Source organism: Podarcis liolepis (genome assembly GCF_965112155.1).
Source record: "Podarcis liolepis genome assembly, chromosome: 17".
Lineage (NCBI taxonomy): Eukaryota > Metazoa > Chordata > Lepidosauria > Squamata > Lacertidae > Podarcis > Podarcis liolepis.
Window position 1 is genome coordinate 11,567,952 of NC_139571.1, and position 26,829 is coordinate 11,594,780.

Below are 26,829 nucleotides of genomic sequence, written 5' to 3' on the forward strand. Positions count from 1 at the left end.
CCATAAGTCTCATGTTTTAATTTACACTGATCTCCTTTCCAATACCTTTACTTGATATTTCTTGCTGCTTCCTGCTTTCCTTATAGAATCTTTATGGAAATTTAAATCTCTTAAATCCTATTCCAATCTTTAACAATTTCAATTAATCCCTTCATCTCCCTCCCCCACAACCCAGTACTTCACCCGTGTGCGATCTTCTTTGCCTACTATTATTTTTGTTATTGTTGCGTTACTCATTTTATTTGTTATTCCATCCTTAATATAATATTATCCTATCTCCTTGCGCCTTTTAAACTTTTAAAGAATAGCACTTCTGTTAAGTTGTGGGTGACCATATCAGACAACACAGCGATTCTTCAAACAGCTCTTGTTTATTCACAGGCCAGAACAGAACTGAACTGAAGGGTTCAGCCAGCCTGCTTATATAGAGCTCCACTACAACGCAACAGTAACCACTTTCTGTAACTATCCAATCACTGAACGTCACTTTCAATCCCTTATTTGCATATGTGGACCTGAGTGAAAACTACCTACAGTATCCCCCTGCTGGCCCAGGGTGGAAACTTCAGTACATAACAACTTCTTCATGTATGTGGGGAGCCCACTGATTCCCCCCTCCTGCTTGCAGTTCCTCCACCTCCTAAAATGCAGCCTCATGTGTTGCTCCATGGAGGTTCTGCCAACCCTCTGAAGCAGCTCCCCCCCTGCAGTTAAGGGAGGGAACAGGCAGCTTTCCACACATGTGCAGAGGTGCTATTGCCATAATTGACTACAGTATACAAGTTCTTTTCTTTTCTTTTTTCTTTTTTTGGACCCCAGATTGTTCTCTGATCAGACAGGTTTTGCAGGTGTTTACAACAGCACATATACAGTGGTACCTTGGGTTAAGAACTTAACTTTTTCTGGAGGTCCGTTCTTAAGCTGAAACTGTTCTTAACCTGAGGTACCACTTTAGCTAATGGGGCCTCCCGCTGCTGCCATGCCGCCGGAGCATGATTTCTGTTCTCATCCTGAAGCAAAGTTCTTAACCTGAGGTACTATTTCTGGATTAGCAGAGTCTGTAACCTGAAGCATCTGTAATCTGAAGCGTCTGTAACCCGAGGTACCACTGTAGTGTCTTGAAAGAGTTGCTATATATCCCCAGAAGAGAAACCAGCAAATTTGCAATAGGTACGTGTTACAGGTGCCTATTGGATAATGCTCACGACAAGTGAGATTGACTAGACCAGAAGTTACAAACAAACTGGTCTAGTCAATTTCAAATACATCCCAGGTGCGACTAGGGGTCAGATTTAGGACGGAAAGTTAATGAGCCTTCCCCCTCCTGCCAGTGAGACATCTCTGTAATGTATGTATGACCAGTTCCCAGTTTCAAAATGGTCCCCACTGTTCGGAAAAATTGTCTGAACACATATTAGAATCGTGATGACCTGGAATAAATTAGGTCACCCCGTTCAACCTTCGTCCCTCATCCTTAAGCAATTAATCTATTTCTAAAAGCAGTTGGTAGGGATGCGAGTGGCACTATGGGTTAAACCACAGAGCCTAGGACTTGCCAATCAGAAGGTCGGTGGTTCAAATCCCCACGATGGGGTGAGCTCCCGTTGCTCGGTCCCTGCTCCTCCCAACCTAGCAGTTTGAAAGCATGTCAAAGTGCAAGTAGATAAATAGGTACCACTCCAGAGGGAAGGTAAACGGCATTTCCGTGCGCTGCTCTGGTTCGCCAATAGTGGCTTAGTCATGCTGGCCACATGACCCGGAAGCTGTACACCGGCTCCCTCAGTCAATAAAGCGAGATGAGCGCCGCAACCCCAGAGTCGGTCACAACTGGACCTAATGGTCAGGGGTCCCTTTACCTTTACTAAAAGCAGCTGGTAGAAGCAAGTGGCAGAACACATCTAGGTCACAGAGATGTGATGGTTTGGGGGTGGGCTGGACCATTAGGGGACCCCCCCCATGCCTCCCTCCCAACCTAGTATAGAAACTGGGGCTTAGGGGGTTCAGATGTTCTCTTATGTCTGAGTTATTAATTACTTAAGGCTTTATAAACTACTTCCTCTTTCAGAACAGTGAATGCATCACTTTTTAAAGCAGTGTTTTAAAGTAGTACAGTGGTGCCCCACAAGACGAATGCCTTGCAAGACGGAAAACTCGCTAGACGAAAGAGTTTTCCATTTTGGAGGTGCTTCGCAAAACGAATTTCCTATGGGCTTGCTTCGCAAGACGACAATGTCTTGCGAGTTCCTGCTGGTTTTTTTCTCCTCCCCCCTTTTTCTAAGCCGCTAAGCCGCTTATCAGCTGATCCGATCAGCAGATAAGCCACTAAAAGCCGCTAATAGCGCTAATCCGCTAATCCGTCAATGGGCTTGCTTCGCAAGACGAAAAAACCGCTAGACGAAGAGAATCACAGAACAGATTCTTTTCGTCTTGTGAGGCACCACTGTATTTTGAGAGCCAATTCATACTGCTGTTTGAGATGTAGTACAGTTGTACTTCTGAATTCTGGAAGTCCGTTTGACTTCTGAAATGTTCGGAAACCAAAGCGTGGCTTCTGATTGGCTTCAGGAAGTTCCTGCAGCCAATCGGAAGCCACAGAAGCCCCATCAGGCTTCCAAAAGAATGTTAGAAAACTGGAACACTCACTTCTCGGTTTTGATCGTTCAGCAACGTGAATGTTCGACTGCCAAGGCGTTCGGGAGCCGAGGTATGACTGCAGTAATGATAGCATTGCTGTGCCATTTGACTGGGTTTCTATGCAGGAAAAAGCTTAGGGCTTCATGTTGAGAAAGTGCTTTCAAATGTTGTAGAATGCAGACTACAATTTCCCAGATACGTTGAACCCTGAATCCAGAGCCTCTGTACAATATAACCTCTGGCACCTCTTCTCACTTGCCTCACTCCACCTTTTGAATTGGCTGAAAGAAGCCGAGTGCTTGAAAACAGGCAGATGCATTTGGAATATAGGAAAAGAGCTGGAAAGTTTGTTTTGATGCATGCAAGTTTTCCAATTTTTGAAGTCTATTAAGCTCACAGAGAAGCTCTGGAATTTTCAGACACTGATTCTGATGGGGAGCGGGGTTTGCTATGCTTCCTACTTTCAAAGATATATTATTTACCGTATTTTTTGCACCATAACACTCACTTTTTTCCTCCTAAAAAGTAAGGGGAAATGTCTGTGCGTGTTATGGAGGGAATGCCTACGGGTGGCATGCCTACGGATTTTCCTCCTCTAAAAACTACGTGCGTGTTACGGTTAGGTGCGTGTTATAGAGCGAAAAATACGGTACTTGGATGGGCCAGGTTATAAAGAGAATAATATGTCTTCGAAATAGCTTTGCCATACAGTCACTATGAAAATTGCTGTGTATAACGAAGATACATTATTGAAGAGTTTGTCCAATTATAGTGCTTGCAATGATGATTATTTTCTGAAATAAAAAAGAGTGTTTCTGGATAAGGTGCTGAGCATTTATGGCAGGAGCCCCACTATGCTGGTGCGATGCCAGATGTACCACTTCCACAACGTGAACCAGTACAACTGCTCAGATGTGCTGGGGGAAAGCTACACATCTGCTACCCCAGAGCAGATACCCAAACTGGGCAGAGTTAGAGGTATCTCAGGAGAGTAGAACCATCCCCTATGCAACAACCACCCAATGTAGAGGGGGAAACAATAAATTGCCACCTCCAACCTGCCCACAATCCCATGATGGCAGTCCAACAGGAAGTGGCATTTTAACAGAGTGGCACACTTTCATTCTTTAAATTGAAGCTGTATTATCACATATTAAGAGATGGTTTTTGCTTTTGAATGTTAAGGCAAATTAGTATTTTTAAATGGAATTGGCGTCTGCACAAGGATTCTGTTAAGGCAGCTGCCGCATGGCAGTCATGGGATGGAGAACCAACAGCCAGCTACAGAGCTGCAGGCAGCCATGTCCAGCTCTTTAAAATCAACGAGTGTGTTCTTTTCTGCCATTTGTGGAGTTGGGTTGGTGGAATCCAGATTGGAAGGGTTTGGAATAGGGCAGGTCAGTTTTGGAAGAGTGATCATTTTGATCATGGCTATTTCATCCGAGAGAGTGAAGTTAGTATTGTTCCATCTCCTCCGGCCATTGTTAATTTGTTGCCACAGGAGGTTCTAGTTGTGGAGGTATAGTTTGTTGAGGTTTCTGGTTATTTGTGCCCCAAAGTGTCTGAATTTGGTTTGGCAGAGTTTTATCATTCTGATGTTGGAAAATTCTTTTTGTATATGAGGTGGGGTGTTGAAACACATAGCCTGGGACTTTGCATTTTATTTGTAAGCCCAACACCATTCTGAATGTGTTGTGTGATTGCTGTGTTTGTGAGGTCTGGTGTTGTGACCATCAGGTCATCTGCAAAGAGCCCTGATTTATAGGTTTTGCCTTTTATTATCACTCTCTTGATGTCAGGGGCTGCCCGGATTCGGATTGCTAGGATGAATAGGAAGTGAGACAGTGGGCACCCTTGTTTTGTGCCTCTTTGTACTGCTATGGTATTAGAGTCCATATCATTGATCCTACATTTTGCTGAAGCTTGGGAACCAAGCCACAGTTCAGCAAGGGTGTCTGTCTTACCCATAGAGGCTAGTGGCGCAGGGTGCCAGGGCGCCAAGTTCTGGAGGGTGCCAGGGAAGAGGCGGAGGCTGAATGCGGCACCTCCTGGCATCAGGTCACTGCCCTCGCCCGCCTCCACCATGCTGCACCGAAGCAGCGCCGCGCCTGGAGCCTCCATCTGCCGTGGCCACCGGGGCATGAAGCGGCCAGCTGAGCCGGGAGGCGCCGCATCTAGCCACTGCCCCCCTCCTCCATCCCCGCCAGCAGCGCTGTCCTCCCTAAAAAACTCTGGGGAACCGGGGTGGGGGTGGGGGGAGCTTTGCACCACGGCGCCAGATATGCTTAAGACAGCCCTGTCTTTCACACAGTTCATAAGAAAAGTAGTAAAGTTTATTTTTAGAAGTTTGACTGGAGGAACATTACTGTTTGACACAGAAAAATCAGGACTTAAGTGCATACATCATAAAAATAATTCCTAACTTATTAAAAAGCATAAGTAGACAAACGAGATGCTAAACACATTATTTTAAATTGTATCAATGTCCATTTTAAAATTAATAGCAGGTCTGGGGGCAATTTTAATTGGGACTGCTGCAGGCAAGCAGGTAGGGGAGGTTTTATCCTACTGCCCTGCTGTGATCTGAAGAACCCATTCCACACCCTGCAGTTGCTGTTACCCTTGAAAGGGAAGTTAATTGTGCCTAACAGTGATTTTCAGAGGTTACCTTCATGAGCACATTAGAAGAGCTGTGCTGGATCAGGCCAAAGGCCGATCCAGTCCGGCATCCTGTTCTCACAGTGGCCAACCAGATGGGACTCAGGAAAGCAGAAGAGTTTGGATTTGATATCCCGCTTTATCACTACCCGAAGGAGTCTCAAAGCGGCTAACATTCTCCTTTCCTTTCCTCCCCCACAACAAACACTCTGTGAGGTGAGTGGGGCTGAGAGACTTCAGAGAAATGTGACTGGCCCAAGGTCACCCAGCAGCTGCATGTGGAGGAGCGGAGACGCGAACCCTGTTCACCAGATTACGAGTCTACCGCTCTTAACCACTACACCACACTGGCTTCCCAGCAACTGCAATTTAGAGGCATACTGCCTCTGACAGGAGGTGGAGCAAGGACACCTTGCCTAGTAGCCAATGAAAGCCTTGTCTTTCACAAATTTGAGCTTGACATCGATACCAGAAAATGTCCTAGAAAAGATAATTCAGCAGTTGGTCTGTGAGCACTTAGAAAAGGATGCTGTGATTACTAAGACCCTGCATGGGTTTCTCAAAAACAAGTCATGCCAGACGACGCTCATATCTTTTTCTGACAGAGTTACAAGCATGGTAGATCAGGGGAATGCTGTGGACATAGTGTATCTTGATTTCAGTAAGGCTTTTGACAAAATCCCTCATGATATTCTTGCGAGGCAGTTTGTAAAACGTGAGTTGAACGAGGTAACTGTTAGGTGGATTTGTAGCTGGTTGACTGGCCGAACCCAAAGACTGCTCATTAATGCTGTCTTGGGCCTGTCGTTGGTCAATGTCTTTATAAATGTGTTTGTTATCGCGTCTAGTTTGCCCATGAAATAAACAGATATTTAAGGCTTGGCAAAAGAATCATCAGAACTTTCTGCTGTTAAGGAGATCACAGATCCTCTAATGACAGAAGGTAATGGTCCACAGCACCTGAGATAGCTCAGAAAGGCCTGTGAAGAGAGAAGTTGGAGAGTTTAGGGTGGAGCAGGATTCTTCTATGACAGCTGTTGCAGAGAGAAAAGGAGCAAGGTTCATAGGATACTAGTGGGCAGAAGTTAGAGGCAAAAGGATTGGGGAGGCTCTATCAAAAGCTCGGGCAACCCAGACACCCAGGGAGTCTTTTTCCTCCTCCTCCTCCTGAAAGTAGCTACAGGCATTTTGGGAATAGCAGTATGGAAGGGCAAGCAAGTTTCCTCAAGGAAATTTCACACGTTTTGGACTCATCTCTTTCAAAGTAGAACTTACCTGAGGATGGAGTCCAGTTGTTGGGAATAAAACTCTATCGAAGTCAAGAAATCCCACAGTGGCGAAATGTATTCTTCATTCCTTTGGTGAGCCACAAATGTTCTCCAACAATATAAATAATCTGAGGGAATAAATAGGTTGTCAGTCTAAGGGCTTGTCCGCCCTTCTGCTTGTCCTGTGTCTAGAAAGCATGGGTCCAAGTGGTTTCCGAGCACAATTCAAAGTGTTGGTGCTGACCTTTAAAGCCCTAAACAGCCTCAGTCTAGTATACCTGAAGGAAAGTCTCCACCTCCATCATTCTGCCCAGACACTGAGGTCCAGCGCCGAGGGCCTTCTGGTGGTTCCCTCGCTGCGAGAAGCCAAGTTACAGGGAACCAGGCAGAGGGCCTTCTCGGTAGCGCACCCGCCCTGTGGAACGCCCTCCCACCAGATGTCAAAGACAAGAAGAAGAAGAAGAAGAAGAAGAAGAAGAAGAAGAAGAGGAGGAGGAGGAGGAGTTTGGATTTGATATCCCGCCTTTCACTCCCTTTAAGGAGTCTCAAAGCGGCTAACATTCTCCTTTCCCTTCCTCCCCCACAACAAACACTCTGTGAGGTGAGTGGGGCTGAGAGATTTCAAAGAAGTGTGACTAGCCCAAGGTCACCCAGCAGCTGCATGTGGAGGAGCGGAGACACGAACCCGGTTCCCCAGATTACGGGACTACCGCTCTTAACCACTACACCACACTAACTACCAAACTTCTGAAGGCAGCCCTGTTTAAGGAAGCTTTTAATGTTTAATAGGTTATTGTATTTTAGTATTTTGTTGGAAGCTGCTCAGAGTGGCTGGAGAAACCCAGTCAGATGGGCGGGGTATAAATAATAATAAATAACAATAACAATAATATAATAATAATACTAATTTTGCCTTTGTCTGATAATCCCCCCTGAAAAACACACTATATATTGCCAGTGGTGTAGCATTTGGGGGGGAGGGCAAGAGAGGCCGTGGTCCTGGGCATACAATTTTGAGGGGGCACAAACCAGGCACCCCCATGCGGGGATGCCTGTCAGTCCTGCCTGCTGCTGGAGGTCCCTGGGCTCCAGAGTCCTGCCTGGCCTCACCACCATGTCCCTGGCCCCCTTACTGAATGGTTGCCTGGCTAGCACTCGCTCATTCCTCCCTTGGATGGTGAGTGGCCACGGGTACAGGTGTAGGGAAGCAGGCCCAGTGTTCCTCTCCATGGGCATCAGTGGATTCACTCGCCAAGGGCCACATCAGCTGGCTGGGTTCCCCCCTGCACAGGTGGGCAGGAAGCACAGCACAGCCCTGCTTGGTTCCGGTGGTGAGGACTGGGCCGGCGTGGTGGGCTCCATTCACCCTCTGTTCCCCACCCGACGCCTGAACGCCCCGGGCACCAGCAAACGATGCTACCCTGCTGTTTACTGCTGAATCAGAGCAAATGTCAACCCATGGAAAACCCGATCGCTCATAATTTTCCTTCTTGCAAAATGTCAGGCATGGAAAATACCCTTCTCCCCTTGTATTTATGGTTTTTATTCAGTCGTCTGGGTGCAAGACAAAGAAACCATGTCTCCACGCAAAGGAGACATTGCCTACTCTGAGTCCCTCCTCTTCCGTCCCCAACAACATCCTGAGTACCTATGGAAATTCCCAAGAGTCACACTCCTTTGCATTCTTTGTTATTCTCCTTGGAGAATGAGGTACCCCCAGACTCTCCAGAGAGGTCTCTGCTGGCTGCTCTCTCCCTCCCTCCACCTCGTCCTCTACTATCTTGTAACTAGGCAACTCTTCATTCAGCTGTAATTCAACCCTCCTCCACTTGAAACTGCTGAAGACAAGAGGGGTGTGAAGCTTCCCACTCCCCCTCTTTTCCTGAAAGGAGCCAAGCAGACCGAGAGGACACTTCCCAGCCTTCCTGTTCAGTCCAGTCCCTGACACAAAAGGTATGGGGAAATGGGTTTACCATATAAGATGTATTGTTTACCAACCCCCTGCCTAGTCTTTTGTCCACCATCCATTTGCTAATTATAAATTAAGCTTGCAACCTACCAACCAGCTGCATGATGTATATCCGGACTCCAAAATTAGCCAAGTCCCTGAGGCCTTTCTGATTGATCCTGTAATTTTGTTTGTATAATTGTGCAGCACGTATCTCCAGGGTCACATGTGGGTGTTCCTGCAAGAATTGCTTTATACGGCCACTACATTTACCACAAGGACTCCATGTTAGAAACCAAGTGACAGTGCATGGGGTGGTTGTCCGACGGTCTATCTCCTCGCAGGCATTTTCCAAAAAGTTGATTTCAGCATGGTGGGTGCGGTTGCTTGTACACCAGTTTCTCCAGTACCTGCGACTTCGTCCCCACCGGATTTCATACAGGAGATGAGTACGCTCCGGTCGTCCTATAGGGGTATAATTCTGCCAAAACACATCTGGTTCGATTTTCCACCTTTAGGGCAAATGAGACAACAGACAGGCAACATTTCATCACTCATCAATATCCGAATCACATGAGGCCATGCATTTTCCGAACCAGTGTCTGGATGGAATAATGGACAATTAGCTGAAACTGGATCCTGGGAAGTCTGGTTCCTATGGCTGGGTGGTTTCCAGGTCTAGGAGTAATGTGCCCGAACTGCCTGGATTTGAATCCCTCCTAAATGAATTAGTATGCAGCCTGGGAGTGCTCCTTGATTCATTTTTGCCTTTGGAAGCCCAAGGAGCTATTAGTGACCAGAAGTGTCATCTTCCACCTTTGGCTGCTATTCCAGCTACAACCATTCCTGGACCAGGCTTGCCTGGCCACTGTGACTCATGCACTGGTAATCTCTAAATTGTCTTACTGTAATGTACTTAATCTACATAGGCTTCCCTTAGGACTGATCCAGAAGCTGTCACTGGTGCAGGATGTTGCAGTGAGGTTACTCATCTATTGCACAGATGATGACGATGATGATGATAATTTTATTATTTATACCTGCTATGTAACTCCTGACTAAAGAATCCCAATACCAGTCAGACACGACTCAGACTCTTGGAATAATGGCGTTCCCCTGAGTGAATCTCCCGCCCCCCCCCCGTCTCTCCCACTCCCTCATCTATCACTTCTTTGTGCTGCTTTGTGCCCTCTGCCTCTAAGCTCTTTGCTCTCCTACTTTCAAGGCTCACTGGATTCTGGGAGATGGAGGGTCTGGAATGCTTTCTAAAGACACTGTGCCCGTCAGTTGTTGCCCTCTTGGTGCTTCCTCTTACTCCCCCCCCCATTATTTCCCAGCTTCCCACCTCATCTGCCTCTGAGCTGTGACATCCCTCAAACCCCTGTTGTAATTCTGAACTATCTTCTTCTCTGGAGGGGTCAGGCAGGGGAGGTCTGTACCATTCTTCCTCTGCCCAGTCCCTGACGCTAACACGACTCAGAAGCAGAATAGCCATGTTCAAACCAGCATGTTCTAATATGATAGCCATGTTCAAATATATAAAAGGATGTCATATAGAGGAGGGAGAAAGGTTGTTTTCTGCTGCTCCAGAGAAGCGGACACGGACTAATGGATCCAAACTACAAGAAAGAAGATTCCACCTAAACATTAGGAAGAACTTCCTGACAGTAAGAGCTGTTCGACAGTGGAATTTGCTGCCAAGGAGTGTGGTGGAGTCTCCTCCTTTGGAGGTCTTTAAGCAGAGGCTTGACAACCATATGTCAGGAGTGCTCTGATGGTGTTTCCTGCTTGGCAGGTGGTTGGACTTGATGGCCCTTGTGGTCTCTTCCAACTCTATGATTCTATGATTCAGAAAGGTAAAGAAACGCAATGAAAAGGCAAAAGCAAAAACTGACACAAAAAGGATCACAACTACTGTACATTTGCAGAAGTGGACATTTGCAAAGAGAAATATCTGATACTTCTGGTTACCGCATAATTTCTTTGAAGCTGGTTCTTAGTGCTTCTGCCTCCTCAATGTAAATTATTATTATTATTAGTACCCCACCCATCTGACTGGCTTGCCCCAGCCACTCTGGGCAGTTCCCAGCATATACAGAAACATAATACAGTGGTACCTTGGGTTACATACGCTTCAGGTTACAGACTCCACTAACCCAGAAATAGTACCTCGGGTTAAGAACTTTGCTTCAGGATGAGAACAGAAATCGTGCTCCGGCGGTGCAGCAGCAGCAGGAGGCCCCATTAGCTAAAGTGGTGCTTCAGGTTAAGAATAGTTTCAGGTTAAGAACGGACCTCTGGAGTGAATTAAGTGCTTAACCTGAGGTACCACTGTAAAACATTAAACATTAAAAACTTCCCTATGTCTTCTAAAGGTTGTATACTTATTTATCTCCTTGACATCTGATGGGAGGTCGTTCCACAGGGTGAGCACCTCCACCAAGAAGGCCCTCTGCCTGGTTCCCTGTAACCTCACTTCTTGCAGTGAGGGAACCACCAGAAGCCCCTCAGAGCTGGACCTCTGTGTCCTGGCTGAACAACTGAGTTGCTTTCTATGTTTCGAGTGCAATATACAAAATTGCCTTTCTTACCTATGGTTGTTGCCTCTGACTAATGAACCTGTTGGAAGTAAATTACACAATTAAGCAACACAGCTTTTCAAACCTTCTAAAGAATTGTCACTTTAAAAATAATGGCTACAAGGCAATGCACAGTTATGCACACATATTGAAATCGATGACATTTAAGTATGTACAACCCCATTATGACAAGTTTTCTATTTGACTTCCCTTTTCCTATATGATTTGTACTGAATGTCGGAAGCCAAAGACCACACAGAGGGAATTTTGAAATGGCTATAAATCAGAATGTAGGGCAATACAGCTGCAAAACAGAAGACCCACACAGCATTTCAAGGACTACAGAATGGTGCTGATGCTGTCATAGGTGACAACCAGCAAAAATACTTCTTATTGCACTAGGATCTGCTCATGGATTATATATACGTGTAGACATACAGACAAACAATATATATTGACGAAGATGCATATATATGGGCTTGTCAACACTTCTCCTTGTCCCGTGTCTAGGAAGAATGGGTCCAAGTGGTTTGCTGTTTGCCCTGCGATTCAGCAGTAAAGACTGGGTTTCCCGAGGAGAAAGTGGCAAGACAAGTGGAAGTCTGATTGAGCCTTAAGCCAAACAGCTTTACAGTATCTGCAAGATCATACACATATATGCATACACGATGCAATTTCACAGGCAGGATTTGACTGTAAGGCAACCTCTTCCCTTTACAGTATTCTGGTTAACGTAGGCAATATCTCCCTATTACAAATCTGACCAAACTACAGCGCCTCAGTCTCATGTGTGAAAATACCCTATGGACTGCCAGGATGTTATCATATAGCAGGCATGTCCAACCGGTAGATCACCTGTTGATCCTTGTCGATCACGGGATCCTTAGCGATCGCTGGACTAAAAAACTCCTCCCCCCTCCCCACCCAAAGCTCAACAACTCTGGCCACTCCCCTCTAAAAAAAGCTAAAGAATTCCAACGACAATGGGTAGATCACTGTCAGTTTTTTATACTGGGAGTAGATCGCAATCTCTTGGGAGCTGGACGTGCTGCCATATAGTAAAGGTAAAGGTAAAGGACCCCTGGATGGTTAAGTCCCATCAAAGGTGACTATGGGGTTGTGGTGCTCATCTCGTTTTTAGGCCGAGGGAGCCGGTGTTTGTCCACAGACAGCTTTCCGGGTCACGTGGCCAGCATGACTAAACCATTTCTGGTGTAATGGAACACCGTAATGGAAGCCAGAATGCACGGAAAAGACATTTACCTTCCCGCCACAGAGGTACAAATTTATCTACTTGGACTGGCGTGCTTTTGAACTGCTAGGTTGGCAGGAGCTGGGACAGAGCAACGGGAGCTCACCCCATTGTAGTAGTAGTAGTAGTAGCAGCAGTAGCAGTAGTAGTAATAATAATAATAAATTTTTATTTATACCCCGCCCTTCCCGGTTCAAAAACTGGGCTCAGGGCGGCTAACAACAAATTTAAAACACTTATTGTAAAAGCAGCATAAAATACAGTATAAAAACATGAATAACAATAAAATTCAAAGTTCAGAAATCAATTTGGGGAAAATCCATCTAATAAGCATTAGATAACCACCAGGGCTATCTGGCTGAATTTGTCCTACTTGGGCCAACGAGGATTGTAGGGATTCGAACCACTGACCTTCCGATCAGCAAGGCTAAGAGCAAGTGCCACCCACAAGTAGTATGTTCATCACATGCTGTATTTCAACCACTGAGGGACTGCAAAAATGATAACTGTGCAAGGGGGGGAGGCGGTAGGTGAGAATTCATTGAGAATTCATGACAATTCATGAGAAAAAAGCATGCCCTCATTGAATCCACCCACAGAATTGGAATTTTACCTCTTCTTGTCAGCAGCTGTTGATCCATCTTGCTGTGCTTCCTGCATCTGGACTTGTTGCTTCTTATATACGAAGCATTCTTTGTTTCACTTTCTATTCCCTAGAAAGGGCTCATGGTAACAAACGAAACTCCAGCATATACTTATTTATTTATTTGCTCATTTATTTAATAGCACATCCTTCAGCAGAAAGTCCCAGGGCAGGTTACAAAAGCACCGCAATTAAGGAGAAATACAAATTACATTCACACCATAAACAATGGCAAACAACAGCAATTCCTAATAATTCTCACATTTTTGCAATGCATTTCCCCCCCAATAAATATTGCACCTGTGTACGATGTTCTCGCAGATATCTGCATTTTTTTTTGCAGACTTTTGTGAAATATTTGCATTCCCCAAATATACCCATTGTGGGGTTGGATTGCTGCACTTCAAAAACCATATGTTTCAAAGGACAAGCTGTGTTTTGGTCACCCAAGGGAGAACTAGATACATTTGCATTAAGATAGGAACTGAATTCTCCCTGCCATACAATAATCCTTTTCCAACTCCTCAACCCTTTACTGTCTCACAGTTTTTCCTTGTTGAACACTCTCCCCTCCACCCCACAAAGAGCACCCACTGATTCCACCCTCTCCCAGCTGACTCTCAACTGTTAACCCTTTCAAAATCTCTTCACAGACCTGGGGCTGGGTCCACATCCCCTTTCCCTCTAGGGTGGCCACCTGAAAAAGAGGACCCAGCTCTTTAGAAAAGATCTTGTAAATTTGGGCATTTGGTCCTTTGTTCCTTTCTTCCTGCCTAACCAAAATAAAAAAATTCCTTCCAGTAGCACCTTAAAGACCAACTAAGTTAGTTCTTGGTATGAGCTTTCGTGTGCAAGCACACTTCTTCAGATACACTGAAACAGAAGTTGCCAGATCCTTCTATATAGTGAGAAGGTGGGGAGGGGTATTACTCAGAAGGGTGGTGGGAATGGGAAATTGGCAGATAGCTGAGACGAGCCTGTTGACTCATCTCATAGCTGAGATGAGCCTGATGAGCCTATCTGCCTAACCAAGTGATGCTTCTGTTCTTTGACCAACTCACAAACCAGCTTCAGGGATAAAGGCCTTGGGGCATTGCCACTTGGCCTGAGGTAATATCCGCCCTCCCTTCCCCACAGGTGGGCGGGGTTTGCGGCACCGAGCGGGGCTCACCTGGGCGGGTACTGCCCACCTGCTTAGGCTGGCCTTTGACCCACCCTCGGCCAGGGAGGACAATGGCCGGCCGGCCGGGGGTGGACCTAAGGCCAAAAGAAAAGAGGCCGACTCCATTGTCCAAGCCTCTTTTGCTGTTCTTCCTTCCAGGATCACCCACCCTCAAATTAATAATTTATTGCCTCCATAATTTCATCCTAGGTCTGCGGTCTTCAAGTTAATGAGCCTTTCCTTACAGGCTAATATTTTGCGTTCCAGGTCAGCGTGTTGTAAACAAAAATTGCCCTTTTCCCTTATGGGGTATCCAAGAGCCCATATAGAGTCCTTACATAGGTTCCCTATTGGTAGGAAAGAATAACAGAGGCCAACCAGAGAATATTGAGAAGCAAAGCAGCTAGTAAGCTTGATATTTATTGATCTGTTGCAACAGGGTGCTCCCCTCACCCGCAGGAGAGAGGAGGAACCCAGAAAAATGGCGCGCAAGGCCTTATAAAGACTTTTGAAATTGCCACACTGTAGATCAAGACCATCCCCAGAAACATCATACATACATCACAGAAGGGGTGTAACCCAAGACCACCCCTCAGATACATCACACCTACATCACAAAAAAGGCGGTCTAAACAGAAATTTGAATGTTGTTTTTCTCCTGTCATTGTTTATCTCCTGTCTGGCAGGTTACTTGATTGGATTTCCTGGGGAGCCTGGCCAGTCTTTTGTAATGATAAATACTTAGTTCCTGGGCCATGTCACAGGCTCACACCCTATTCAAACACTGACATACCCATAAGACAGGATTTGTGAAGGAAAAGACAATGGGGAGGCTTTTCCATTTTCCTTTTGAATGGGAATAGTTAGGGTTACCCCCAAAAGCCCTAAAACTGTTTGTGAATCCCCCCCCCCCAGCCAGGCCTCGCCTCAAGCATTAAAACTGCATTTCCTCTAAGACAAAGCCACTTCCGGCTTGCCCAGGAGGTGGGGTTGCGGGCTTCACGCCCACCCCACGTGAGCGGGGGCTGGTCGCAGCCCCCGCGAGAGCAGGGGAATCCCGGCCGGGCCTGCCCCCCCAGCCAGCCAATCAGCTGGCTGGGGTGGCGTGGCCTGCCCTATTTAGGGCCGGCGCAGAGGGGGCTCACCCTCTTTTCGCCGGCTAGCCCTCACGTTTTCCCACCCTCCCTCCCTTTAAGTGGGCTTTAGGTAGGTCTTTGACTTTGCTATGGACTTCGGTCTGTCTCCGCAAGGGGCATGGTAGGAATTTTTCCCAATTGGCAATTTCTAGCCTTTTGGTTTTTCGCCTACCTCGTAGCAACTTGTCACAACTTCTCGGCATTGGCGGTAGGCATTGGTAAGAAGGGGTTAAGAGGATGTGTGTGGGGGGGGGGGAGGAACGCCATCACCTCCCCTCAGTGAGCGAAGGGTGGTCCGTTAAAGGACTCCGGGGGGCGTGGCCCTGTCCAAAGCCTATGGAGGTGAGGGCCAAAGGCACACCCCAGAGCGGTGACCCGGGGGAGCTCCTAGTCGACGTGCCTCGGCAGGAGACTCCCCCGATATAGTGTTAACCCTTCCCCGTGTCTCCAGCAAACGGGCTGGAGCCGGATAGTCATTAGGACCAATGCCTAAGCCAATGCTTCTCATTCCTGAATTCAATAAAGTTGTGGCCTAATTCACCCAATTAACCTTAAATTATGGTGTCTCGTGTCTTTATTTATCCTGGTGGGGGGCGGGAACTCGCCACGCAAAAAGCATTAGCTAAGCACATTCCGCTCTGCTGTAACAAAGGTAGCTGAATAGAACAATGCTTTCTTCATTTCTCAGGCTAGTTGGCCTTGTTAACCAGATTGCAACTTTTCATTCCTGGAACTGTGCCACTAGAGCAACAGAAAAGTAACACATCTCTGGACACGCTGAACGCAAGGCTCTCAACCCCCTTTCTTGGGAAGAGTCCAAAATAGTCCCAAGACAGCAGCTTTCCGTTCATGCTCAGGAGACACATGGGAGGAGAAAGGGGAGGGAACTGGAAGAGGGATATATACTCTGTGCACATGCATGTGAACTCGTGCATGTTTTTGTGAGTTATCACACTTGCTCCTCTGCCCTCCCCGGGATGGCAGAATAAAAAAGCTCTTTCTCTGGATTTAACCCCTTGGTGTCGTTTGGCTCCTTTCGTCTCTGCTCGGGTGCAACATTTTCCTATCCATAGTTAAAAGTGCCTAGAAAGGCTACATTTCGACCTTGCAGAGAAAACATTTGGTCAGTTTGGGACAGTTCGGGAATCAATATGGTTCCAGGTCGGTCTTCCTGCACTGATCTATGTATGTGCTTGGTTGGTACACTTATGAACATTTAACATATATCTAAGACCTCAAAATTCCTATCACAAGCGGGTGCTGCTGCAGTTGTAAGATGGTTGCTGTATTCAGAACCGGGAAGGAATTTTCCCTGCATTGGCAGGTTTCGCCTTCCACGTAGCATTTTGTCACAACTATGGGGGTTTTAGGCCTTGGCAAGGTATCCTTTAGTCTAACATCAAGTCGGGGAGAATGCATTCATGCTCCCTCCCCATGCGGTGGCGCTTGCAGGGCCCGTTAAAGGGCAAAAAACGGGAGTCCCTGGCCCTAGAGCAGCGGCATGTAGGTCAAACTCCCAGGATGAGGTCGGTGGAAGGGCATGCTGTGTAAGTTTGCGCTTTGCAGTCCCGTCTCACTGGACCTCATCTGCCTGCATATCCTCAGCCAGGTGGGCTGAGAGGGTTACCTGCCAAGGCCTGTGCCAAGTTTCCCACTTCCGAAGCTCAATAAAGTTGTGGCCAATTTGAACCCATACTCTGGTCTCTTGTCTCATCATTTGGGGTAAAGGTGAAGGCACCACAGACAGGGTTTAGTGCGTGTGCCCGCAATTTCCTCTTGCCCTGTGGAACACCCTCCCATCAGATGTCAAAGAAATAAACAACTATCTGATGCTTAGAAGGCATCTGAAGGCAGCCCTGTTTAGGGAAGTTTTTAATATCTGACGTTTTAATGTCTTTTTAATCTTTTGTTGGGAGCCACCTGCAGCTTGAAGAACAAGTCATTGTATGCTGAACATATCTGAGTTTTCAGGGGATGATGTGTCGGATTCTTAAGCCTTATCAGAGGGAAACTGGCCACTCTCCAGGCACTCGGCTTAAGATCCTTGTTGACCTCCCCGTCTGCGTCTCCCGGCAGGATACAGGCTAGGTCACTATCGGTGATCCTCCTCAAGCGTGAGAAGAACACACCACTCTCCCCTCCTCCCTGCCTCCCCAGGGAGGGGAAAGAGTCAGACAGAAATGTATTTACATCGCTTTATTTCTGTCTTTGCAGCAGTACAGAGAAAGGCGTCTGCACAGTTCAGTCTCCAACAGCAGAGAGAATAAACTCCCCCCCCCCCTGTACTTCCAGTACAGGTCAGATGACACTCTGAGCTAACATCCGGTGCTCAGCACAGTGAATAGACTGCCCCTTTGTTCCCATGGTACAGTCCCAAACATCAACATCCTGTTTTGCTTTCCAGCCACCTGCAGCTCGCTCTCGCATTGCTGCTTTTCCGTAACATGATGCCCCTGCCCTGTCTCCAGTAATGATTCCTCTCAAGACAATCCTGTTCTCTCTGTGTGGCGCTCCCTCCTTCTGCCACTTGGCAAAACCTTGACAAGGGATTATAAAGCCAGGGGTTATTGCAGGGCTGAGTCAACCCTTTAGCTTCCCAGTTCTGACTGAGTGTGAGAGACCCATTGCCAAACCATACAAGCTCTGCTCTTGATCCTGGGACTGGCCCTGGTCAGCACATTTGCCTTTCACGGGCCCTTGATTCACGATAATAGACTGATCTACGATGAAAAGGTAAGAGATTTTCAAAGGTATGTGTGAAAATACCCTATGGACTGCCAGGATGTTATCATATACAGTGGTACCCCAGGTTAAGTACTTAATTCGTTCCGGAGGTCTGTTCTCAACCTGAAACTGTTCTTAACCTGAAGCACCACTTTAGCTAATGGGGCCTCCTGCTGCCGCTGCGCCGCCGGAGCCCGATTTCTGTTCTTATCCTGAAGCAAAGTTCTTAACCTGAAGCACTATTTCTGGGTTAGCGGAGTCTGTAACCTGAAGCTATGTAACCTGAAGTGTATGTAATCCGAAGCGTATGTAACCTGAGGTACCACTGTAAGTATGTTCATCACGTGCTGTATTTCAACTACTGAGGGACTGCAAAAGTGATAATTGTGCAATGTGTGTGTGTGTGTGTGTGTGTGTGTGTGTGTGTGTAGGCGAGAATTCATTGCATGATGAGAAAAAAGTGTGCCCTCACTGAATCCACCCACAGAACTGGAATTTTACCTCAGAGCAACCTCTCCCCACACCCAGATTTGACACAGAACTTCAGCGATGCATGACAGTTTGAGGACAGTTTGCGTGAGGGGATTTCCGTCCATCCTGCTCTCACAGTTGCCAAACGGGTGCCTGTGGTTAACCAGGGAGCAGGATTCGAGCACAAGAGCCCTTTCCCCTCCTGTGATTTCCAGCAACTGGTATTTGGAAGCATTTAGTGGCTCCAACTGTGGAGGGCAGAGCATAGCCATCGTGGGTATTGATTGACAGGCCTCCCTTCCCAGTCACTGCTTGATGGATTCCCAGATTGCTTGATGGACCTGTGTGTGTGCATGTGCAAACCTGTTCCATTATGTGAGAGAGAGCATGAGGTGGGCACACCAGATTGGGGCATGGCACCTCCTTGGAGTCTTGCCCAATGGTGCCTGCAGCCCTGGGGTCAAGGATTAGGGTAGAATTCAAGAAGAGAAGACCCAGTGAAATTAATGTACCTAAGTTAGTCATGTCCATAAGTTTGACTGGGTTTGCTCTGTGGAGGGCTAACTTTGGAGTAATAGCAATTGCAATGTAAGGGGGGTGGGTTGGAGGGCCAGAGCAGAGAATTTACCCTTCCTGTAAGCAACACAGCCCCTAACTTCCTTCCAGGGGAGTACAAACCAACCCAAAGCTATCTTCTTCCCCACCTCCTGAATGTGAGAACGTGGGACACATAAAAACTCTGTCATTTCAGGACATAGGTTCATCTTCTTCCCTCAGTCTGCACAGGTCTCTTTGGCTCCAAATAGTAAGTTCCCCCCTGCTCTTGGCCCAGAGGGGAAAAGTTTGAGAGGGCCTTCTCAGTAGTGGCTCCCGCCCCGTGGAACGCCCTCCCACCAGATGTCAATAAAATAAACAACTATCTGACTTTTAGAAGACATCTGAAGACAGCCCTGTTTAGGGAAGTTTTTAATGTTTGAAGTTTTATTCTATTTTTAGTGCCCTGTTGGGAGCCGCCCTGAGTGGCTGGGGAAACCCAGCCAGATGGGCGGGGTATAATGAATAAAATTAATTAATTATCATCATCATTATTATTATTACCATCATCACCATCATCATTGGCATCATCATCATCATCATCTCATGGCAGATCTTCCAAATAATGAGTTTGGTGTGCGCTGAGAGATGGCGGCTGCAAGCTCTTCACTCAAGCCACTTCTGGACGCTAAGGGTGAACAAAAGACCTACCCCACGTTGCCAGAAATGTTGTGAGACAGAAGGTCCAATGCTGTGGTGACAAGCCCAATAAACCACAGCAGGGTGGGTGGGTGGGAAATAAGAGGATTTATTTAGTTTGCAGTAAGAAGCTACAGGGGAATCAAATTCCAAATCCTGCACAGGTTTTGATGGTATGTTTACACTCTTTATACAGCTTAGTTCAGGCTTCCTCAACCTTGGCCCTCCAGATGTTTTTGGCCTACAACTCCCATGATCCCTAGCTTGCAGGGCCAGTGGTCAGGGATGATGGGAATTGTAGTCTCAAAACATCTGGAGGGCTGAGGTTGAGGAAGCCTGGCTTAGTTGCCGTATTTTTCGCTCTATAAGATGCACCAGACCACAAGATGCACCTAGTTTTTGGAGGAGGAAAACAAGAAAAAAAATATTCTGAATCTCAGAAGCCAGAACAGCAAGAGGGATTGCTACGCAGTGAAAGCAGCAATCCCTCTTGCTGTTCTGGCTTCTGGGATAGCTGAGCAGCCTGCATTCGCTCCATAACACACACACACATTTCCCCTTACTTTTTAGGAGGGAAAAAGTGAGTCTTATAGAGCAAAAAATATGGTACATTCTATGATTCTGTTGGCTAAATGCTCATCTTTCACTCCTTCCGTTTTGGCAGAGAATCCACTTTTGTTGGCAACTCATTCCATTCCAAACTTTCCTCCAGAATGGCAAGGCGAAGCTTGTCCTGCTATTGTCTGTTCCATAAACTGTTTAAACTAGCACTTTCCTGTTTTTCAGACACAGTGATACCTCGGATTAAGAACTTAGTTTGTCCCGGAGGTCCATTCTTAACCTGAAACTGTTCTTAACCTGAGGTACCACTTTAGTTAATGGGGCCTCCCGCTGCCACCAAGCGATTTCTGTTCTTATCCTGAAGCAAAGTTCTTAACCCGAGGTACTATTTCTGGGTTAGCGGAGTCTGTAACCTGAAGCATCTGTAACCTGAGGTACCACTGTATCAGCATTCAAATGACAAGTGTTCCTCCAGTTCCCACGATAGTGCCCGGGGTGGATCGTTCCTTCCACCCAACACCGATTTGGTGTGTGTGTGTCCCTGCATTATTGCAATACCTTATCCAGTGTCCAGCACTTCCTGTCCTCTGCTTGTACCCACTGTTTGAGGGAAGCAAACCTGTGTTGAAGCTTCCTGCAGCGACAGAGTCTAGTCTACTTCATTAGCATAGCCAGGTGATCCAGAATCCAAAACAGGATTCTGAAGGAAAGGTAAAAATATGAATGGAAAAATCCTCCAGCACCAAGCTTCATCTGAAATGAGAAAGATGTGACAGAGGCAAGTCTCTGTCTCCTGTGTTTTGTGCCAGTGCCTCTTCACTTGAGATTTCTGGGTTTGATTTTCTAAACGTCATTCCCACTAAATACCCAGATGGATCTTATCACTAAAACAATCCTCAGATATTTCTGTCAGTTTGCATTTCTTAGAACAGAAAGTATTGATCTGATGTGTAGAGATCTTTCCTATTCTAATTAATTCAAGAGGGTTTTGGAAGCTTCTCTGTGTGAAAGAAACAAGCAGAAGGTTCATGAAGTTTGGGTTATTCCTTCAGAGAGAATCAGAGCACAGCTGGCTTAAACTGGTTCTCTGATCTCTTCTGTCAATGTCATGCTGACTATAAAAATAGGCTTGAGGACCCTGGGTTTCACTTCCTCTTTCTATCTCTTTTCTTTCTGGTGTGGTGTTCTGTACATAGTTTGCTTAGTGTTAAGGTTTAGACTTCTTACAAGTTATTGTAAGTTTAAGTTAAGCGTTTAAGTTTTTACTCTGCTAACTATACGCTGGAATCTGCCCTGGATCAATATTGAGTAAAATTCCATGACAATTTCCAGCTCTACTGTTTAGTGCTTTTGTGATAAAAAAATAAGCAGACCCACCCCAGCCCACCCCCCAGCACCCCCAAAAATGATACACAACGAGAACAGTCTTTTGTAACAATTTCTTTGTTCACTGGGGTGTTTCAGCTACAATGGTCGATTGTCTCAGTGGTTATCTCCCTTTGTGGTTTCTGTGGAAAGAAACACAAGTTTATTTTTAAAGCATGCATACGTACACCAGTCTATAGTACAATACCTCAACTTTATATCATGCATTTTCGTGGATTGGTGGTGCTTCCAGCAGGAAGCCTTTAACACTACCACTGAAAGCTGTAAAAAAAAATGCAATTGACTTTCTACACTACCAAGGCTTTAGAGCATGGCTGAGGAACCTGCGTCCCTCGAGACATTTCTGGACTACAACTCCCATCATCCCTGACCATCTGTCACACTGTCTGGGCTGATGGAAGTTGGAGTCCAACAACATCTGGAGGGTCACAAGTTCCCCACCTCTGCATAGGCTGCAGTGCTCTGTCCACTCTAGGGGACAGAACATGGTGTTACACAAGGGGGTGTCCCCCTAAACACTGGAATTAATAAATGCTAGGATTTGGGGTTATTTGTGATGTGAGGGGAGAATATAAGCTGCAAAGGAATTCCTGGGTAGCATGGCCAAACTAGGGCAGTTAAGACAGCCATTATGGGTCGTTAACAAGACACCAGAGACTGAAGATTTGGAAGGCTGCCAGGATAACTGCTCTGGGGGAGGTCAAGGGGCTTCTGGGAAGAAGAAAGGGTGGGCTTCATCTTGGCGAGAGAGAAGGAAGGACTGCCCGCAATGCTTTGGGCAATGCAGTAAGATCTGGACCCGCTCCATGCAGACCGAGGGTGTAAATAGGTGGGGGGGGGGTCTATTACTTAAAGCACAATGGTCACCACTGTGTCTTCTATTCTCAAAAGGGACACAGACCCTATGTAGGCACCTGAGATCCTATTATGCGCTCTTGCCACAGGTTGGCAGAGAGAGGGACAGGTGGCAGACTTTTGTAACAATAGTTATATGAGCGAGAAGGAGACATTCTTCCTCACCCTGCTTTCCTTTCCTAAAGCACTTGCAGGTTCTTGTCAAGAGTGGCTCTGTTGTTGTTTTTTTGTAAAGGAGGCAAATGGATTTCCTGCCCTTTCCTTGTGCTTTTAAAAGTTACGATTCCATCATGTATTTGTGCTGTTGTTCTTAATGATACAATGGAATTACAGTCATACCTTGGAAATTGAATGGAATCCGTTCCGGAAGTCCGTTTGACTTCCAAAACCAAAGCGCAGCTTCTGATTGGCTGCAGGAAGCTCCTGCAGCCAACCGGAAGCTGCGGAAGTCCCGTCGGACGTTCGGGTTCCAAAAATAGTTCACAAACTGGAACAGTCACTTCCGGGTTTGCGGTGTTCAGGAGCCAAAACATTTGAGAACTAAGCTGTTCAAAAACCAAGGCATGACTGTAATTAAAAGTTAAGTGCTCTTGAAAGGAGGAATGATGTAGTTCAAAGCAGCTGAGCACACTAAGGTAAGGGGGACTAAGGGTGGGGGATAAGATAAAAAAATACCCCTCACCTCCCCTTTACAGATCACAGGACACTTTAAAGCAGCCTTCCCATACCTGATACTCTTCAGGTATTTTGGACTATAAGTTCCATTGAAATGAAATTTGAAGATAGCAATTTGGGGGGGGGGGCTGGAGGGGAGGACTCCCATGTTATGGAGAGTTAAGTGCTAATGGAAGAATAATAAATAAATAAACAGGGTGCTTGAATAGGTCTGGTTCAACTTCACATCCCAGGTTCAGTCCTCAGCATCTTCAGGTAGGGCTGGGAGAGGATCCTTGCCTGAAACCCTGGAAAGCGGCTGCCAGTCCAGTGTAGACAATACAGAGCAAGATGGATTAATGGTCTGATTTGGTGTAAGGCAGCTTCTAATGTTCCTGAGAAGCGACTCAACCCATACAAACCAGCAAGTCACAAGAGTTGCTTTGTTCCATACCTGCGCTGCAGGGGGCATTATATTCGACAGCTGCATGGTCATCTGAGCGAGAGAGAAGAATTGCCTGTGAGATGTTACATTCTCCTTTATTTCTATGCCACCTCGCAGCCCCAAATCCCAGTGCAATGAAATAAAACGTGCAGCAACGTTTAAGAGAGCAAAATATCAGTAACATATTGAAAGCAATAAAAAACAACCCCACAAAATTAGAAAGCAAGGTCAAGGACCCCTGGACAGTCAAGTCCAGTCAAAGGCGACTACGGGGTTGTGGCGCTCATCTTGCTTTCAGGCCAAGGCAGCCGGCGTTTGTTCACAGACAGCTTTCTGGGTCATGTGGCCAGCAGGACCAAACCATTTCTGCCGCAATGGAACACCATGACGGAAACCAAAGCACACAGAAACATCATTTACCTCCCTGCCGCAGCGGTACTTATTTATCTACTCGCACTGGCATGCTTTCGAACTGCTAGGTTGGCAGGAGCAGGGACTGAGCAGTGGGAGCTCACCCTATCGCAGGGATTTGAACCGCCGGCCTTCTGATCGGCAAGTCCTAGGCTCTGTGGTTTAAACCACAGCACCTATTAATTACATTTCTTGCAATGTCCTGGAATGACGTAGCATTGGGAGCATGGTGGGAAATTAAAATGGCAGCTTAGAACCCAGTGATCTTGGGCTACTTAGAGCCCAGGGTAAATGTCAGCCGCAGTGGACCCTGTCAAGCTGTGGAGAGCCCTGGCAGCTGCCCATGGATGCCAAGTACTGGGGAAGAACAACTTTTAAAAAAACCACCATAGAATCAGAGCAGCTGAGAGACTGAAGCGCCCTGGCAAAGTTCTGTGGGAGCAAAAAGTCAGGACTGCGGAGTCATGATGCAGTTGCATATTAACGGGGAGTAACCAGTCAGATGCTTACCTGGATGGTAATAATCATAGACTTTCACTATCGCTGGCTTAAGATCCAGCACGTCAATTTCTTGCTCCACAGAGAAAACATAGGTTTGAACAGTGCTGTCCAACTAAAGAGAAACAGAGTGGGGCAAAATATCAGATCTAGCTCTTGCAACCACTCCTACAGAACACAACCCTATTATACATACCTGCTTTTCCACATTCCTAGACTTCTGAAATGAAGTCTCTTAAGCCACCCCATCCCAAGTACTCCTGGTCCAAGTTTCATACCATAGTTCTCACCTGATCCAGGTAGATGCTGATCTTGTCAGGGTCAAATTCCACCTTCTTTACGTTGGCTTTCCCTTCCAGCTGTCAGAATATAGAACAGCAGGACACAGTTAAGGAACATCTTGATTGTGATTTTTGTTTATACCAGCCTTGTGCTGCAGCCACTCATGAGATCTGTGCATTCATGCAAAAGGTGAGGTGTGGGCTGCTCGACCTATAGATTTGCATCTTTGCTTTAATACTAGGGATGGCCAAATTGTGGCTTGTAGGTTGTTTCCATCCCATTACTTCCCTGGCTGGATCTTTTTGCTAGGCAGACCTGAGCCTCCATACATTCCACCTGGCAGAAACCCTTCTCCGTTCAAAGGAGGAGAATGCCCCAAGACCTTTGCGCCTGAGAGGGCTGCTTGCCATCAGAAATTGCACACTGTTTTTGGCCTAGACAGGACATAAGAGAGCAATTTCAAGCAAGTGCCTCTCTATCTCATCTTGCACTGGAAAGAACGCCTAATGGGTTGTATAAGCAACACTTCAGACATGCGTTCTCCTTTTTCTTTTGCCAGGGGAACATTTCAGATTCTTCAGTGGGTAGATGCTTCCAGCAAGCCAGATATGGTGCCAATCTGAGAGGATTTGAGGTAAATGGCTGTAATGGTTCTAGGGGTTGCTCGTGCGTAAGCAGGTGCCTATCTCCCCAGCTGGGTGCAAACACCTGGCTGGGTTGCCAAAGTGAACCTTTTCTGTCCGGACAGCCACTCACCCATGGCTGACTCAATCTCTGGCAGAATCCGTCAGTGGGCGTTTCTTAAACTTCTTCCAGCAAAGAAGTTATTTGACGCCTAGTCTCCGCCTACCCTCTCTGCGCGGAAGCCTTCTGCGCAGGGAGGGCGTGGGCAACGGAGGACCCCTAGTCTCCCCGCTGGTCCTAGGCAAGGAGTCATGAGACCGCCTCGCCACTTCCCCCAGCTGCCCCCCTTCTCCCCTGGTGCTACACTGATTCTCTTCCCCAGAAGATGGGCTGCTCCTCCCGATCCCTGGACGCTCTCTGGAATCCCTCTGGCTTTCGCTCTCCCCCTCCAGTACTGATGGCAGTTCCCTGACAATGGCCATAACTGGTTTTTCACAACAAGCCTAAAGCAGCATCTCCTAACAGATCATTAATGGTAAAGGGACCCCTGACCATTAGGTCCAGTCGTGGCCGACTCTGGGGTTGCGATGCTCAGCTCGCTTTATTGGCTGAGGGAGCCAGTGTACAGCTTCCAGGTCATGTGGCCAGCATGACTAAGCCGCTTCTGGCGAACCAGAGCAGCGCATGGAAACACCGTTTACCTTCCTGCCAGAGTGGTACCTATTTATTTACTTGCACTTTGACGTGATTTTGAACTGCTAGGTTGGCAGGAGCAGGGACCGAGCAACGGGAGCTTTCCCCGTCAAGGGGAATCGAACTGCCAACCTTCTGATCAGCAAGTCCTAGGCTCTGTGGTTTAACCCACAGCGCCACCCGTGTCCCCTAACAGATCATTACAAGTGTACAATTTATATGGCCACTAACAAATGTTAGAAATGCATCTTGCATACACTGAGGAAGGGCAGAAGATGGAGGTTCAGAAGACTTTCTCACCTTCTTCACAGACTTCTTCAGCGGTATGAATCCTGATACCATGTTCACCTCTATCAGGGCCATGTTGCTTGTCTTCCGTTGACCTGTGTAGCTATCGGAGGGAACGAGTCAAGTTTCAGTAAAGAAAGCAACCCAGGGAGAGATGAGGCTCAACGGCTAGCATTTCTTAACAGCTTCCTAGGGGAGCTGGGTGCAATTCTTCATGCCACTAAAGCCTTACAGGCTGCTTCTCCCTGTGTTTATCTGAGCTCAGGAACCAACCGGGGTAAAATTCCATACCTCACTTGTAGATGGATGTCGAAAAATTTCCTGGAAACCTGGTTGCATTCCTTTGGCGACGTCTCCACACTCAAAGCAAAAGCATTGGTCTGTTCAGGTGAGTAGTTAAATCGAAGGGTAGTCTAGTGGAGAA

General features: G+C 46.8%; 2 protein-coding genes across 2 annotated transcripts in view; both read right to left on the minus strand.

The window, feature by feature from the left end:
* Positions 1-4,950: 4,950 nt before the first annotated feature.
* On the minus strand, positions 4,951-13,518 carry APOBEC1 (apolipoprotein B mRNA editing enzyme catalytic subunit 1). Its single transcript, XM_083483450.1, has 5 exons — positions 12,953-13,518; positions 11,100-11,127; positions 8,620-9,020; positions 6,568-6,688; positions 4,951-6,272 (listed from the first exon to the last, which is right to left on the minus strand). Exons 1-5 carry the CDS (start codon positions 12,978-12,980, stop codon positions 6,263-6,265), a joined length of 588 nt encoding a protein of 195 aa, XP_083339576.1. The 5' UTR covers positions 12,981-13,518; the 3' UTR covers positions 4,951-6,262.
* An 8,178-nt stretch (positions 13,519-21,696) lies between these two features.
* The window catches only part of LOC310697062 (alpha-2-macroglobulin-like protein 1), a 49,816-nt gene continuing 44,683 nt past the window's right edge, over positions 21,697-26,829 (minus strand). Inside the window, exons 32-37 of the mRNA XM_083483293.1 lie at positions 26,697-26,818; positions 26,418-26,508; positions 24,809-24,877; positions 24,531-24,633; positions 23,619-23,660; positions 21,697-21,777 (exon numbers count right to left, since the gene is read on the minus strand). Of these exons, the coding sequence (XP_083339419.1) occupies positions 21,752-21,777; positions 23,619-23,660; positions 24,531-24,633; positions 24,809-24,877; positions 26,418-26,508; positions 26,697-26,818 (453 nt within the window). The 3' untranslated portion in view covers positions 21,697-21,751. The remainder of the gene's footprint in view (positions 21,778-23,618; positions 23,661-24,530; positions 24,634-24,808; positions 24,878-26,417; positions 26,509-26,696; positions 26,819-26,829) is intronic.